This window comes from Saccopteryx bilineata, chromosome 1 (assembly GCF_036850765.1).
Source record: "Saccopteryx bilineata isolate mSacBil1 chromosome 1, mSacBil1_pri_phased_curated, whole genome shotgun sequence".
Classification (NCBI taxonomy): Eukaryota; Metazoa; Chordata; class Mammalia; order Chiroptera; family Emballonuridae; genus Saccopteryx; species Saccopteryx bilineata.
The window spans coordinates 34,009,027-34,023,998 of NC_089490.1; the positions used below are offsets into that span (position 1 = coordinate 34,009,027).

The 14,972-nt window shown below is 37.3% G+C and overlaps 1 protein-coding gene across 2 annotated transcripts in view; it reads left to right on the plus strand.

Annotated features, from left to right (window-relative positions):
- The window catches only part of ZNF451 (zinc finger protein 451), a 97,222-nt gene that overhangs the window by 69,785 nt on the left and 12,465 nt on the right, over positions 1-14,972 (plus strand). The window contains exons 14-15 of one of the 2 annotated variants that reach the window (XM_066252846.1): positions 5,061-5,129; positions 5,556-6,096. In XM_066252846.1, the coding sequence (XP_066108943.1) occupies positions 5,061-5,129; positions 5,556-5,593 (107 nt within the window). In that variant the 3' untranslated portion in view covers positions 5,594-6,096. Of the gene's footprint in view, positions 1-5,060; positions 5,130-5,555; positions 6,097-14,972 lie in introns of those variants that run through there. The other variant, XM_066252838.1, reaches the window with a different exon arrangement.

The following is a 14,972-nucleotide window of genomic DNA, read 5'->3' on the forward strand; positions in this document are numbered from 1 at the left end:
CAGGAGGTACTTATCTCAGTAAAATAGAGATACAGAGTTGCTGGTTTCATGTAGAAATGTCTTGTGTTTTGACCCTAAGTTGTCACTCTTGCTTTGTAGGAAGAGGACAGATGGATAAGTGGTTTTACTACTGGCACTTTTTTAGCTCTCTGACTTGATTAGTTAAGGTAATCAGTTCCTCTTTGTAGCAAGGTGAGCCTTTTTACTAATTTCTAAATCTAAATGTGTCATGGTTTTTGCCCTATAAATTCTCTCTTGTCCTAGTCATCAGGGTTTTCACACCAATATTTTTAGTACAGCTATGATATATAAAGTTATTTATATGTTTATAGAGACATTTAAAAATATTAATCTGTCTTAACACCTTTGGCCCCCTATCTTTCATCAGTTCTGTTTTATAATGTACTTATCTTCACTTTTTTAAAACTTATCAACATACATGTATCCTGTATAGTAATCTTAATCAGAAGAGCTAGATAGATGTTCTTCTGTTAGATATTTTACATTTTAATCACAAATATAGGTACATTAACTCAAGGCTCATGTTTCCAAGGTGGCAAATAGAACTTGTCACATAGATGTTTTAGAGAAGAGAAAGGGAACTAACCTTTATTGAGGACTTACGTTCAAGCTACCAGGCTAGCTGCTTTTGATAGTTGTGTTTGAAGATGTTTAAAGAACTTCTTTCACATGTTATTTAATCCTCTTTGCAACACTATGAGTAAGGCTGTTAGGTTACCCTATTTTATAGATGAGGATGCAGGGGTCCAGAAAGGTTCAAATAAGCTACGTGTGACCACACATGTTTTTCTCTTCATTAGTATCACTGATACAATTACCTGACTTTATGGTGTAGAGAGTCCAGTGTGAATTATTGTCTCCCAACATATCCTTGAAGAATGTAGAGAATGATAGTCATTCTGCACTATAATGATATTTGCAAAATCAGTTTAGTTCAGATATCAGATAGAGAAGTTTCTTTAAAAAATAACATTTAGGAAGATGTGGGATTTTTGTTTTCAGAAAATAAAAATGTTTGATTGTGGGTTCTGGTAGTTAAAAAAATAAGATGATTATATGTCAAACATAGCCAAGGAAAGTGATCAGCATTATAAGAGTCCTATAATCTTTGGTCTCATAATTAAATAAATAAACTGTTTTCTTGTGACTGTAGGAATGCAATCTCAATGTGATGAGCAGATGGTGAGTTATAGAAACCATGCAAGCACCATTTTTCTTTTAACTTGTATGCTGTTGCTCTCCTGTTTGTAATCCATTCTCTATAATGATTATGCTTCTTTTTACTACACTGACCATACATTTTAAGGTGGTGGTGGTTTTTTTTTGTTACTTTCCAAAGTGTTGGATTACTGCGCCTACCTCAGCCACACTTCTTTATTTAGTATTTTTATTTTTTTAAATCTTTTGTATTGTTTTTTAAATTATCATTATTATTATTAATTTTAATGGGGTGACATTGATAAATCAGGGTACATATGTTCAGAGAAAACATCTCCAGGTTATTTTGACATTTGATTAAGTTGCATACCCATCACCCAAAGTCAAACTGTCTTCCGTCACCTTCTATCTGGTTTTCTTTGTGCCCGCCTTTAACCTCTTCTCCCCCCCCCCCCGTAACCACCACCCACTTGTCCATGTCTCTGAGTCTCATTTTTATGTTCCACCTATGTTTGGAATCATATAGTTCTTAGTTTTTTCTGATTTACTTATTTCACTCAGTATAATGTTATCAAGTTCCACCCATGTTGTTGTAAATGATCCGATGTCATCGTTTCTTATGGCTGAGTAGTATTCCATAGTATATATATACCAAAGCTTTTTAATCTACTCGTCCACTGATGGACACTTGGTCAGCCACACTTCTTGATTGAATTTCTGAGCAACTATTTTTCACTTTTTCATTGGTGATGACCGTTGCTTATAAAAAAACTCTGTGAGCTTTTAATGATCTGTTTATATAATAGAACTTGACCATATCTTATAGCTTAGTTGAAGAACATTAACTTGATTAATGTAAGATTTTCATTTTAAAAACACAATTTTATGTAGTCAGTAGTCATAGTTCTTAAGTAAATTAAGCATCCTTGCAGTTTTATGCAAAGTATTAACTTACCTAGAATATTTTTCCTTAAATAATACAAGGATGAACTTGAGCATATACTGTTATGTTTTAGTGAATTCATGTTGAAAATATTGAATACATTTTTCTATGCTTCAAGATGGTATTTGTTGACTCTGAACACTCTTTGGACTGTCTGGTTTATGGGCCTAGGACATGGTTGTATCTATTTTGTTTGTGTTTTTGTTTGGGAATGGATAGGGTATAGGCATTAAGCATAATTGGTATCTATAGGTTATACCAATTACACAGATTTTAAAAGCCTTCTTAAAAATTGAAAGATAAATAATTTGTTAAAATTGAACCTGAAAGTTCACCGATGATGTGAAAGTATAGATGATTGAAGTAGCATCAAACTATGGAATAGGCACTAGATAAAACAATGATTGAACTTCATCTTAAAACTCTGCCTGCCTGTTGTTTCTTCAGCCTGTTAATGAAGTTATGGCTTGTTGCTGTGGACATCATCCCCAAGATTTACATAATATAATTCTGTGCAAAGTACTGAAAATAGGAAAGAACTCTATACTACTACTGGTAGATCTGATTGAGGCAAAGGAAACCATTTTTAATTTTTGCAACCCAGTGTCAAGCCAGTCCTTGTAATTCAAAACTGCACTTTAGCCTTAGGCCTTGTATGCAATGATGATTATTTTTTAAATTAAAAAAATTGTATTTACTTAGCATTCAGAATGTCAACAAAACAGCCACAACCTTTTTATTGCAATTAGAGTGGTATTCAGTTAACAGAACAATTTTGTTTAAGCTGCATCAGCGATAACGGAAGATGAAAACACTACCATTCCCAGGTATAACTGATTTGTGCTCTGCACCAAGAAGAACCTGCTTTAAATTTCCATGCCAATATACAACCCACATACTGTACCAGGCAAGGTTAGTGGCTATTGAAAAGAACACCAGGACAAGGCTCTCCAAAGGCACATTCAGTAGTATTAACTATGCAAAAAAAAAAAGACACTGCACAGTTTAAAAGCAATCTTAACGTTACATTTCAATTTATTTCCTTTAAAAGGATTTAGTTGTATACAGGGGAATTAAGTACCAGAAACAACTTATTCATCATCTTTATCTTCATCCTCCTCCCCTTTGTCTTCATCCTCTTCATCTTATCTTTCTCGACTTCCTCCTTTTCTTGCTTTTTTCAGCCTCCGCTTTTCCACATCGGCTTGCTTTTACCTTGGTGTGCAGCGGCTCTTTCCCGTGTTCTCTCGGTTCCGCAGCCGTGTGTCCCTCAGGCTGCTCGGCACCTTGAGCGGTGCTACTCCACCTCTCCCAGCTTGTTTCCAACGTCACCAGTGGGCGGGCTGGGACGCTCTCCTTTGGGTTTGGGGGGAAATTTAGGATAAAACAAGAATCCTTGAACTTTTTTGTTTTCCCTTTAGGAGGGATATAAATTTTCATTTCTCTTTCATAACAGGCCATGTCAGCCTTTGCCATTGTCTTCAATTTTTCTCTTTAGTAGACATGGTCTTCTACCTCTCCGAGCGCTTATTAAGAAAACAAAGTGACTGAGCATCTGAGTGCCTGTGCTCTTCCTGGCAAGTTGACACAAAGAAAGCACATGTTGTTTTTGCCTCTTCTTAGGATCACCCTTATTCACATTGAATTACTTTTCGCGGTGAGCACAGAGCCAGCCGCCCAGTGCCGCCCAGTCTGCCCTTGCACTGGAGCCGTCTGTGTCTCTGTGGAGCTCAGTGTCCTGCATGGCTGTCACAGATGAATTGTTTAAGCTAGTTAAGACAGGCCGCTTTTGGCTGGCCTTGACTTTGAATTATAATAACAGGAAGTTTGGGTATTATATCATTGTACCTAATGTTTTAAGACTTGATTTGTTTTTCTCCAAATTGTAACTTTAACGTTTTATTTTCCTAAAACATTGCTTGAAATACTTGAAGTAGCAGTATGTAACAGTGTAGAAAAAGCAGTAGTATTTTTGCTGCAATGACAAATGATAACTTGTATTAACAAATTTTGCAGCAAAGGAATATAAGGGATCTATAGTGATTTTTATTTTTAAATAATTATATATCTTAATTTTTAAATGTATATTTTAGTTTTTACATATTTCTAGAGAAACAGATATGTCCATTTGATTTGTATTTAGTTATTTAAACCTTGATTCAGTCAGTTTTAGCGATATACAGGGTGGGGCAAAAGTAGGTTTACAGTTGTTTAGAAACTAATACAAGAATAAACTTTTATATATTCACAACTGTAAACATACTTTTGCCTTACCTGGTGTGTGTATGCTTGCATAAATGTATTTAAAGTAATAAGCCAAAAAGCCAAACATTAGGTTGCTGATAAACCATGGTTGAAATTTTAAGTGACTTTTGAAATATCTAGTTAGTCATGTAATTTTTATAAAGCCTTAGGTCTGTCATTATGAAATCATATAAGACATCAGGTGAGTTTGTGCCATGCCTACACATTGTTAATTATATCCTGTGGTCTTTATAGAGATGAATGCATATGATTTTTAAGTTACAGGAGAATTTTATCTGGCACCAGAATTTTAAGATTATTTTATACAAGTGAAACTTTGGAGTTTATTTGCTAGATCTAAATAAAACATTAGCTTTTTAAAATTTAGTTTCCTATTTCCTCCACAGTTAAAAGACCTATTCCAAATTTTTAAAATACAGAACTAAAATTGAATTGCCTATTTCATTTTTATTTTGTTCTTGACTTGTAGTATAATTTGATAATTATTAAAAAGCAAAAAATACAAAAATAAAAAGCAAAAAATAAATCTAAAGGGAAAGTAGTGTACTACTAATGAATTGTAATTAGTAAGCTTGGGTATAGAAGAAGTTATTGATAATGTTTGAGAATGCACAAATTGTAGCACAATACCTTCTTCAGAAACTCATTTGCATTTATTGATTCTGCCTTACAGAATGTGACAGTGATGACAACTTGGCTATAAAAAGTACTCCAATAGAAGAAGGATTCAGATCTGCAGAAGGTAACCAAGAGGAATAATTAATCCTTTCCCTACTTGAATATATCTTGTGTGTATGTTTTCCCCCTCACCTGTTCATTGCCCCTACTCTCTCCTACCCCTGAGGTTAAAAAAAAAATTGTTTCCTTGTTCAAAGGATAGTTTGTATTTTCTCATGTAGATGATTTAGAGATAATACTAATTTAGGAGGCTGGAAAAAGAATCAGCCATTTATGGCCCTTAGACTAAATCCAGTCCACTATCTGATTTTGTAAATAGTTTTATTAGAATACTTCCCTGTCCTGGCCAATAAGCTCAGCAGTAGAGCATTGGCTAGGCATGTGGAAGTCCCAGGTTTGATTCCTGGCCAGGGCACACAGGAGAGGCGCCCATCTGCTTCTCCACCCTTCCCCCTCTCCTTTCTCTCTGTCTCTTCTTCCCCTTCCACAGCCAAGGTTCCATTGAAGCAAAGTTGGCCGGGGTGCTGAGGATGGCTCCATGGCTCTGGTTGCAACAGAGCAACGCCCCAGAAGAACAGAGCATCACCCCCTCGTGGGCATGCGGGAATCTGTCTCTCTGCCTCCCTGCTTCTCACTTCGGGGGGAGGTGGGGGGGGGAAGAACACACTCCTGTTTAAATATTGACTGTGCTGTTGCTTTTACATTAAGAGCAAGGATGAGTGGTTGTAACACAAACAGTATAGATTATGTCCCCCTGAAGTCTAAATTAATGACTTTAGAACCTTTGCAGAAAAAGTTTGCTAACCCCAGGGCTTGGAGAAGATTGTAATTTCCTAATTTTTACTTATTTTGAGTAGTATTAAATATTTAAAGTTACACAGTAGAACTAAGAAAGCAAGTGCATGTATCTAAATATTGATGGTCTGTTTCTATAAATTGAAACAATTTTTCCTCTTTTCAAAGGAAAAACTACTTATTTCCTTCTACAGGTTGAAGAATTTTTTGTATTACCTTACAATAAATAATTTACTGACTATACCACTATTCAGCTGTGTCATGTGCCCATTTTTTTTTTACTTTGGTTTTTCCAGAAAATACTCCTTTTAAATAACCATGGGAAAATAATGAAACATTGGATTTTAGAAAACAGTAAGTTGAAACTGTTATATCAGCATCTTTGTCATAAAGGAAACAGTAGGAGTGAGATGTAGAGACTAGGAAGTAAGGAGGGAAATGTGGCTAAACGGGCCCAAACAGAATGGCCTAACTGGTTTGTTTTCTGTGCATTTGTTCGATTTCTCATATAATGGAATTAGTGTGACTAAGAGCAGACTAGAACTTTATACTACCTGCTCACAAAAATTAGGGGATATTGTATCGCTTTGTATTCATTTTGAAATATCTCTTAAGTTTTTGTGAGCAGTGTAGTAGGTGTTTGGGAATTTGAGTCTGGTAGTGGAACTGATTCATCCGGTCGATAAAGTAGAAGACCCTGATCTTTCTTCCGTATAGCCAGAATTCACAGGTTCAACAAAGTTGGCAGTACATCTATAGCCTGATTGGAAGCAAGCTTTTTTGCCAGTTCTCCCCAACATGATCTTCCAAGGTCTAGCTCAGTGCTTAGCAGCCAGATGATGAGTTAACAAATCAGAGAACTTTTATAAGTTTTAAACAAGACTGCCAACTAAGTTGTTTATCAAGACCACTAAGTAGTTGAGACTTTGCAGCCTTTATTTGCCACCCATGACTAATCCTATGGAAAATGCCAGGCAAAATTATAACTTTTAAATAACCACTTTTGGGGAGACTTCACAGTTTTGAGGGCTCCTAGCAAGTCTAGAAATCAGATGTATATCACTGAATATGTATCAGAATTTCTAGCATTTTATTATTGTGACATTCGAATAAAAGCTATAAAATATATTAATAGGCTTTAGAAATAACTTCAAAGGAACTAGTCCAGTAAACAGGTGAGCCCAGACTCCCAGGATGGCTAGGAGCTGAAGAGTCCTTGAGATAGAGAAGTCGTTAGACTCCCAGGATGGTTAGGAGCTAAGGAGTCCTTGAGATAAGGAAGTCACAAAGAACTCCTAAGACAGTAAATGTAACCACATCCTAGGGGATAGATAGGGATATTTCCAGTTATAAATGTCACTAGTAGAAAAAGGAATATAAATCATTCGGGACGGTGCATGTGATCCTTCATCTAGTGGGGGCAACACCTCCCTAAGAGGTAACATTGGGGCACCTCCGGCAAAGGAAGGTTGAGTATAAGGAGTTCCCCCCCGGGTGTGGGGAGGACTCTGGACATTCTCGGGCACAGTTGAATCTGGCTCCCTGGGCTTCTGATAAGGAGGAGGATAATTTACAGGGTCTGCTATATCCTCAGTAACATCAGAAAGGACCGGATACGATTTAGGAGGCTCCTTTTCAGGTGCAGGTGGAGCGGAGGGAGGGCGAGGCTTAATGTCCGCAGCGCTCACACAAATAGCTCTCTTGACCTTCTGATTTGCTTTTATGCACCTCTTAATGTACCCAGGTTTGTCTGTAGCTATATCTATCCAAACATCTATATACACATATTGGTCTGGGTGAGGTACCTGATATATAATGGCTCTTACTGCAAAAACTATGGGCAGATCAAAGGTTCCTTCAGATGGCCATCCAACCTTAAGAGATGGCCACTCTATTTGGCTTAAGGTCCGGAGAGTTTCTTGATCGGGTGGAGGTCCCCCATAACCCTGAGCTCTCTTCTGAAAATCAGAGAAGTTACTTAAAATGCAATCAAGAGGGGATTTAAGAGTAGATTCTTGCTGTCCCATCTCGCGGTGCTTGTTCTTCTCAGCCAGGTATGCTTCTAGTCCTACAAAGACAACACACAGGATTCCCCACCCTATAAGCAGGGTAATCCAAATAGATGAGCGCTGATCACACTGTACTGGCAAACAAATTAACACTAAACACAACAATGCAGCAAATCCCAGGAGGGCAATACACAAAATTTCCCACACAGTCATTCAGGCTAAACAGACAACCAGACAGCAGCGCGTCGCAGCGCGAGTGAGCTCACTACTTTGAAACGATTGATCGATTTCAGACAGAAACCTCGGCCGGCAGCGTCCTGCCCTTTGGCCCGAGTGTCTGGGCGGGTCACTGACAGCGTCCTGTCTGCCACCACAGACTGTAAGAGCTCCGGAGCCAGAATACAAAACCAAGAAATTCTACAACAAAATACCAGCTTAAACAGCTGTTCCGCCTGTCTCCAGTCAAGATACCCGTAATGGGCAATCCCGGGCGAGCCCCCATAAAATGTAGCACTCGCCGGGTAAAACAGACACTGGAGACGCTTGGAGAGTTTAAGACAAATCTTTATGGCCAAAAGAATTAGAGAACAAAACAAAGGAAAATAAACCTGCGCAGGGGTGGACTCTAGTGGTAGTAATAAGAGCCACACCGAGCGCCTACAGTCTAGGGGTTTTTATAGCGTAGCAAGCAAGCAGTTCATACAGAAGCAAATTTGGCATTTAGCAATTGGCTCCCCCAAATTAAATTCTAGTCACGTGCCTTAGTAACCAGTCATACAGTTGAAAGCCCCAGCTGGAAATATCCCTATCTATCCCCTAGGATGTGGTTACATTTACTGTCTTAGGAGTTCTTTGTGACTTCCTTATCTCAAGGACTCCTTAGCTCCTAACCATCCTGGGAGTCTAACGACTTCTCTATCTCAAGGACTCTTCAGCTCCTAGCCATCCTGGGAGTCTGGGCTCACCTGTTTACTGGACTAGTTCCTTTGAAGTTATTTCTAAAGCCTATTAATATATTTTATAGCTTTTATTCGAATGTCACAATTATCTATGTAATACATTTCATGGTTTGGAGATTTTGAGAGGTTTTACATTTTTGTGAATCTTTAGTTTAGAAAAAGGATTACTGTTAAAGGATGAAAGAGAAGGTACTTTAAACTTTTAAAGTTTAAAGTAATTGTCATATGAGGTATGGACATAATAATGTAATTCCAAGAAAAATCAAAAGGGTATTGTTAAGTGTAGTGTTGCCTTTCATTTTCTGATGCTATCAGGTAGGTAGGTAGGTAGGTAGGTAAAGAGATATAGATAAACACAGTGTTCCATGTGCGTTAAGGAATCTGGTTTCTCTGCACTTTTCTCTAATACCCTTTATTTTCTCCCTCCTTGTCACACAACAAGAACTAGCTCAAATGTCATCTCTTAGGTTGAATTATATTGGTCATTTTTATAGGCAATTTTGTATGATCATTGCCTTGCCTAGATTTCCCATCTTTAGAGAGAGTTAACACCTGCCTCTAGGCTCCCTCTGTACAATACCAAGTGGCCTTAAAAAATATTTCTGTCTGTGTCTGTTATATCCATTGACCCGTGAGCTCCTCAAAGAGTAGGGTCATGTCTTATTTATCGTTATATCAACAGCATCTAACACAGTGTTTGGCACTAAATCAGGGGTCCCCAAACGTTTTACACAGGGGGACAGTTCACTGTCCCTCAGACCGTTGGAGGGCCAGACTATAAAAAAAAACTATGAACAAATCCCTATGCACACTGCACATATCTTATTTTAAAGTAAAAAAACAAAATGAGAACAAATACAATATTTAAAATAAAGAACAAGTAAATTTAAATCAACAAACTGACCAGTATTTCAATGGGAACTACGCTCCTCTCACTGACCACCAATGAAAGAGGTGCCCCTTCTGGAAATGCGGTAGGGGCCGGATGCTGCCCGCGGGCCATAGTTTGGGGACCCCTGCACTAAATGATTGGTTATTGAATGAGCATATAACAAACTTAAAACATGTAAGAGCTACCAGGATCTATCTATCTGTGATTGGATAAGGGAAATTAAGACAGAGGCCATTTGGTTGAGAGAATATTAGGTAATTTTGTTGATTCTACCATGAAAGCAAAGTAATGTTCTAGTCCAGATCTAATAACAAAACTCAAAAAAGTTAAATTCTCAAGTCTCTCCTCCTTCCCTTCCTAACAATACTGTAATTGCCTGACAAATGGTAGTAGAAGTCAGCATAAATTTGCATGTGGCTTTTTTTGCCTGAGGATAGGTAGGTTCCCTTATCCCCTCGCCATGAGCCCCCTGCCATGATTTGTCATATTCTTTGTTGTACTCTATAGACCAGTATCCATGTCTGACTACCCAGCCCAGTCATAAAGATCCTAATTTTGTATACCAGATGGGAAATAGAAGTCAAATAGTGTGATAGTAAAGACTACAGATTTCGGATTTGGACTACCTGGGTTAAAACTCAGCTCTGCCACTTACAAGTTATGTAGTATTGGACAAGTCACTTAACTTCACTGTGTTTTGTTTTTTTTTCATTTTAAAAATGGAAATACTGGGCCTGACAAGGTGGTAGCACTGTGGATAGAGTGTTTGTTGGCCTGGAATGCTAAGGACCCAGATTTGAAGCCCGGAGATTGCTGGCTTGAGTGGGGGCTCATTCAGCTTGAGTGGGGGGTCCCTAGCTTGAGTGCGGGACCATAGACATGATCCCGTGGTTGCTGGCTTGAGCCCAAGGGTCACTGGCTTGAAGCCCTAGGTTGCTGGCTTGAGCACAGTGTCACTGGTTTGAGCAAGGGGTCAATGGCTTGGCTGAAGCCCCCCCATCAAGGCACATATGAGAAGCAATCAATGAACAACTAAAGTGATGCAACTACGAGTTGATGCTTCTCGTCGCTCTCTCTCTCTCTCTTACACACACACACACAAAAAAAACCCCCAAAAAACTCCCAAAAGGATGGGAATACTGGTATACCTACTTTAGCGTATAACATGACACATAGTATTGGTTGCTGCTGCTGTTACTGTGATTTTAATCATTATCATTACTCACTGTTACCTGCATCTTATAAACAGTAAAATTCCATATTGTGGCCAGTTTAAAGACCAAAGGATAAGAGCCTAATGTATTCATTTTTAATTCAGTTAATGTTTTTGAAAATGTAATGTTTTATAATTGCTCTTAATTTTTTTTTTTTATAATTTTATTTTTTTAATGGGGTGACATCAATAAATCAGGATACATATATTCAAAGATAACAAGTCCAGGTTATCTTGTCGTTCAATTATGTTGCATACCCACCACCCAAAGTCAGATTGTCCTCTGTCACCTTCTATCTTGTTTTCTTTGTGCCCCTCCCCACCCCCTATCCCTCTCCCATTCCCCCCTCCCCCCCGTAACCACCACACTCTTGTCAATGTCTCTTAGTTTCAGTATTATGTCCCACCTACGTATGGAATAATACAGTTCCTGGTTTTTTCTGATTTACTTATTTCGCTTCGTATCATGTTATCAAGATCCCACCATTTTGCTGTAAATGTTCCGATGTCATCATTTCTTATGGCTGAGTAGTATTCCATAGTGTATATGTGCCACATCTTCTTTATCCAGTCATCTATTGATGGGCTTTTTGGTTGTTTCCATGTCCTGGCCACTGTGAACAATGCTGCAATAAACATGGGGCTGCATGTGTCTTTACGTATCAATGTTTCTGAGTTTTGGGGATATATACCCAGTAGAGGGATTGCTGGGTCATAAGGTAGTTCTATTTTCAGTTTTTTGAGGAACCACCATACTTTCTTCCATAATGGTTGTACTACTTTACATTCCCACCAACAGTGTATGAGGGTTCCTTTTTCTCCACAGCCTCTCCAACATTTGCTATTACCTGACTTGCTAATAACAGCTAATCGAACAGGTGTGAGGTGGTATCTCATTGCCGTTTTGATTTGCATTTCTCTAATAGCTAAAGAAGATGAGCATCTTTTCATATATCTGTTGGCCATTTGTATTTCTTCCTGGGAGAAGTGTCTATTCATATCCTCTTCCCATTTTTTTATTGGATTGTTTGTTTGTTTGTTGTTGAGTTTTATGAGTTCTTTGTATATTTTGGATATTAGGCCCTTATCTGAGCTGTTGTTTGAAAATATCATTTCCCATTTAGTTGGCTTTCTGTTTATTTTGTTATCAGTTTCTCTTGCTGAGCAAAAACTTCTTAGTCTGATGTAGTCCCATTCATTAATTTTTGCCTTCACTTCTCTTGCCATTGGAGTCAAATTCATAAAATGCTCTTTAAAACCCAGGTCCATGAGTTGAGTACCTATGTCTTCTTCTATGTGCTTAATTGTTTCAGGTCTTATGTTTAGATCTTTGATCCATTTTGAGTTAATTTTTGTACAGGGAGAGAGACTGTAGTCCAGTTTCATTCTTTTGCATGTGGCTTTCCAGTTTTCCCAGCACCATTTATTGAAGAGGCTTTCTTTTCTCCATTGTGTGTTGTTGGCCCCTTTATCAAAAATTATTTGACTATATATATGTGGTTTTATTTCTGGACTTTCTATTCTGTTCCATTGGTCTGAGTGTCTATTTTTCTGCCAATACCATGCTGTTTTGATTGTCGTGGCCCTATAATAGAGTTTGAAGTCAGGTATTGTTATGCCCCCAGCTTCATTCTTTTTCTTTAGGATTGCTTTGGCTATTCGGGGTTTTTTATAGTTCCATATAAATCTGATGATTTTTTGCTCTATTTCTTTAAAAAACGTCATTGGAAGTTTGATGGGAATTGCATTAAATTTGTATATTGCTTTGGGTAATATAGCCATCTTGATTATATTTATTCTTCCTAGCCAAGAACAAGGTATATTCTTCCATCTCATTATATCTTTTTCGATTTCCCTTAACAATGGTTTATAGTTTTCATTATATAAGTCCTTTACATTCTTTGTTATGTTTATTCCTAAGTATTTTATTTTTTTTGTTGCAATCGTGAAGGGGATTATTCTTTTGAGTTCCTTCTCAGTTGTTTCATTGTTGGCATATAGAAAGGCTAACTTCTGTATGTTAATTTTGTATCCTGCGACCTTACTGTATTGGCTTATTGTTTCTAGTAGTCTTTTTGTGGATTCTTTGGGGTTTTCGATGTATAGGATCATATCATCTGCAAAAAGTGATACCTTTACTTCTTCTTTTCCGATATGGATGCCTTTTATTTCTTTGTCTTGTCTGATTGCTGTGGCGAGAACCTCTAGTACCACATTAAATAAGAGTGGAGAGAGTGGACAACCCTGTCTTGTTCCTGATTTAAGGGGGAAAGCCTTCAGTTTAGTGCCATTTAATATGATGTTAGCTGATGGTTTATCATATATGGCCTTTATCAAGTTGAGATATTTTCCTTCTATACCCATTTTGTTGAGAGTCTTAAACATAAAATTGTGTTGTATTTTATTGAAAGCCTTTTCTGCATCTATTGATAAGATCATGTGGTTTTTGTTCTTTGTTTTGTTGATATGGTGTATTACATTAACCGTTTTACGTATGTTGAACCATCCTTGAGATTCTGGGATGAATCCCACTTGATCATGATGTATTATTTTTTTAATATGTTGTTGTATTCGATTTGCTAGTATTTTGTTTAGTATTTTAGCATCTGTATTCATTAGAGATATTGGTCTGTAGTTTTCTTTTTTTGTGTCATCCTTGCCTGGTTTTGGTATGAGGGTTATGTTGGCCTCATAAAATGTGTTTGGAAGTATTGCTTCTTCTTCAATTTTTTGGAAGACTTTGAGTAGAATAGGAACCAAGTCTTCTTTGAATGTTTGATAAAATTCACTGGTGTAGCCGTCAGGGCCTGGACTTTTATTTTTGGGGAGGTTTTTAATGGTTTTTTCTATTTCTTCTCTACTGATAGGTCTGTTTAGGCTTTCTGCTTCTTCTTGACTCAGTCTAGGAAGGTTGTATTTTTCTAGGAATTTATCCATTTCTTCTAGGTTGTTGAATTTAGTGGCATAAAGTTTTTCATAGTATTCTACAATAATTCTTTGTATATCTACAGTGTCCGTGGTGATTTCTCCTCTTTCATTTTGGATTTTGTTTATATGAGTTCTTTCTCTTTTTTCCTTGGTAAGTCTTGCCAAGGGTTTGTCAATTTTGTTGATCTTTTCAAAGAACCAGCTCCTTGTTCTATTAATTTTTTCTATAGTTTTTCTGTTCTCTAATTCATTTATTTCTGCTCTGATTTTTATTATCTCCTTTCTTCGGCTGGTTTTGGGTTGTCTTTGTTCTTCTTTTTCTAGTTCCTTAAGGTGGGAAGTTAAGTGGTTCACTTGGGCTCTCTCTTGTTTGTTCATATATGCCTGAAGCGATATGAACTTCCCTCTTATCACTGCTTTTGCTGCATCCCATAGATTCTGATATGTCGTATTGTCATTTTCATTAGTCTGTATATATCTTTTGATCTCTGCACTTATTTCTTCTTTGACCCATTCATTTTTTAAAAGTATGTTGTTTGGTTTCCACATTTTTATGGGATTTTTTTCCTCTTTTTTGCAGTTGAATTCTAGTTTCAAGGCTTTATGATCAGAAAATATGCTTGGTACAACTTCAATTTTTCTGAATTTGCTGATGTTGTTTTTGTGGCCCAACATATGGTCAATTCTTGAGAATGATCCATGTACACTGGAGAAAAATGTATACTCAGTCACTTTGGGATGAAATGTCCTGTAGATGTCTATCATATCCAGGTGCTCTAGTGTTTTGTTTAAGGCCACTATGTCTTTGTTGATTCTCTGTTTTGATGACCGATCTAGAGCCGTCAGCGGTGTATTGAGGTCTCCAAGTATGATTGTATTTTTGTCAGTTTTTGTTTTAAGATCAATAAGTAGCTGTCTTATATATTTTGGTGCTCCTTGGTTTGGTGCATATATATTAAGAATTGTTATGTCTTCTTGATTCAGTGTCCCCTTAGCCATTATGAAATGGCCATTTTTGTCTCTGAGTACTTTTCCTGTCTTGTAGTCAGCATTATCCGATATGAGTATTGCTACACCTGCTTTTTTTTGGATGTTATTTGCTTGGAGTATT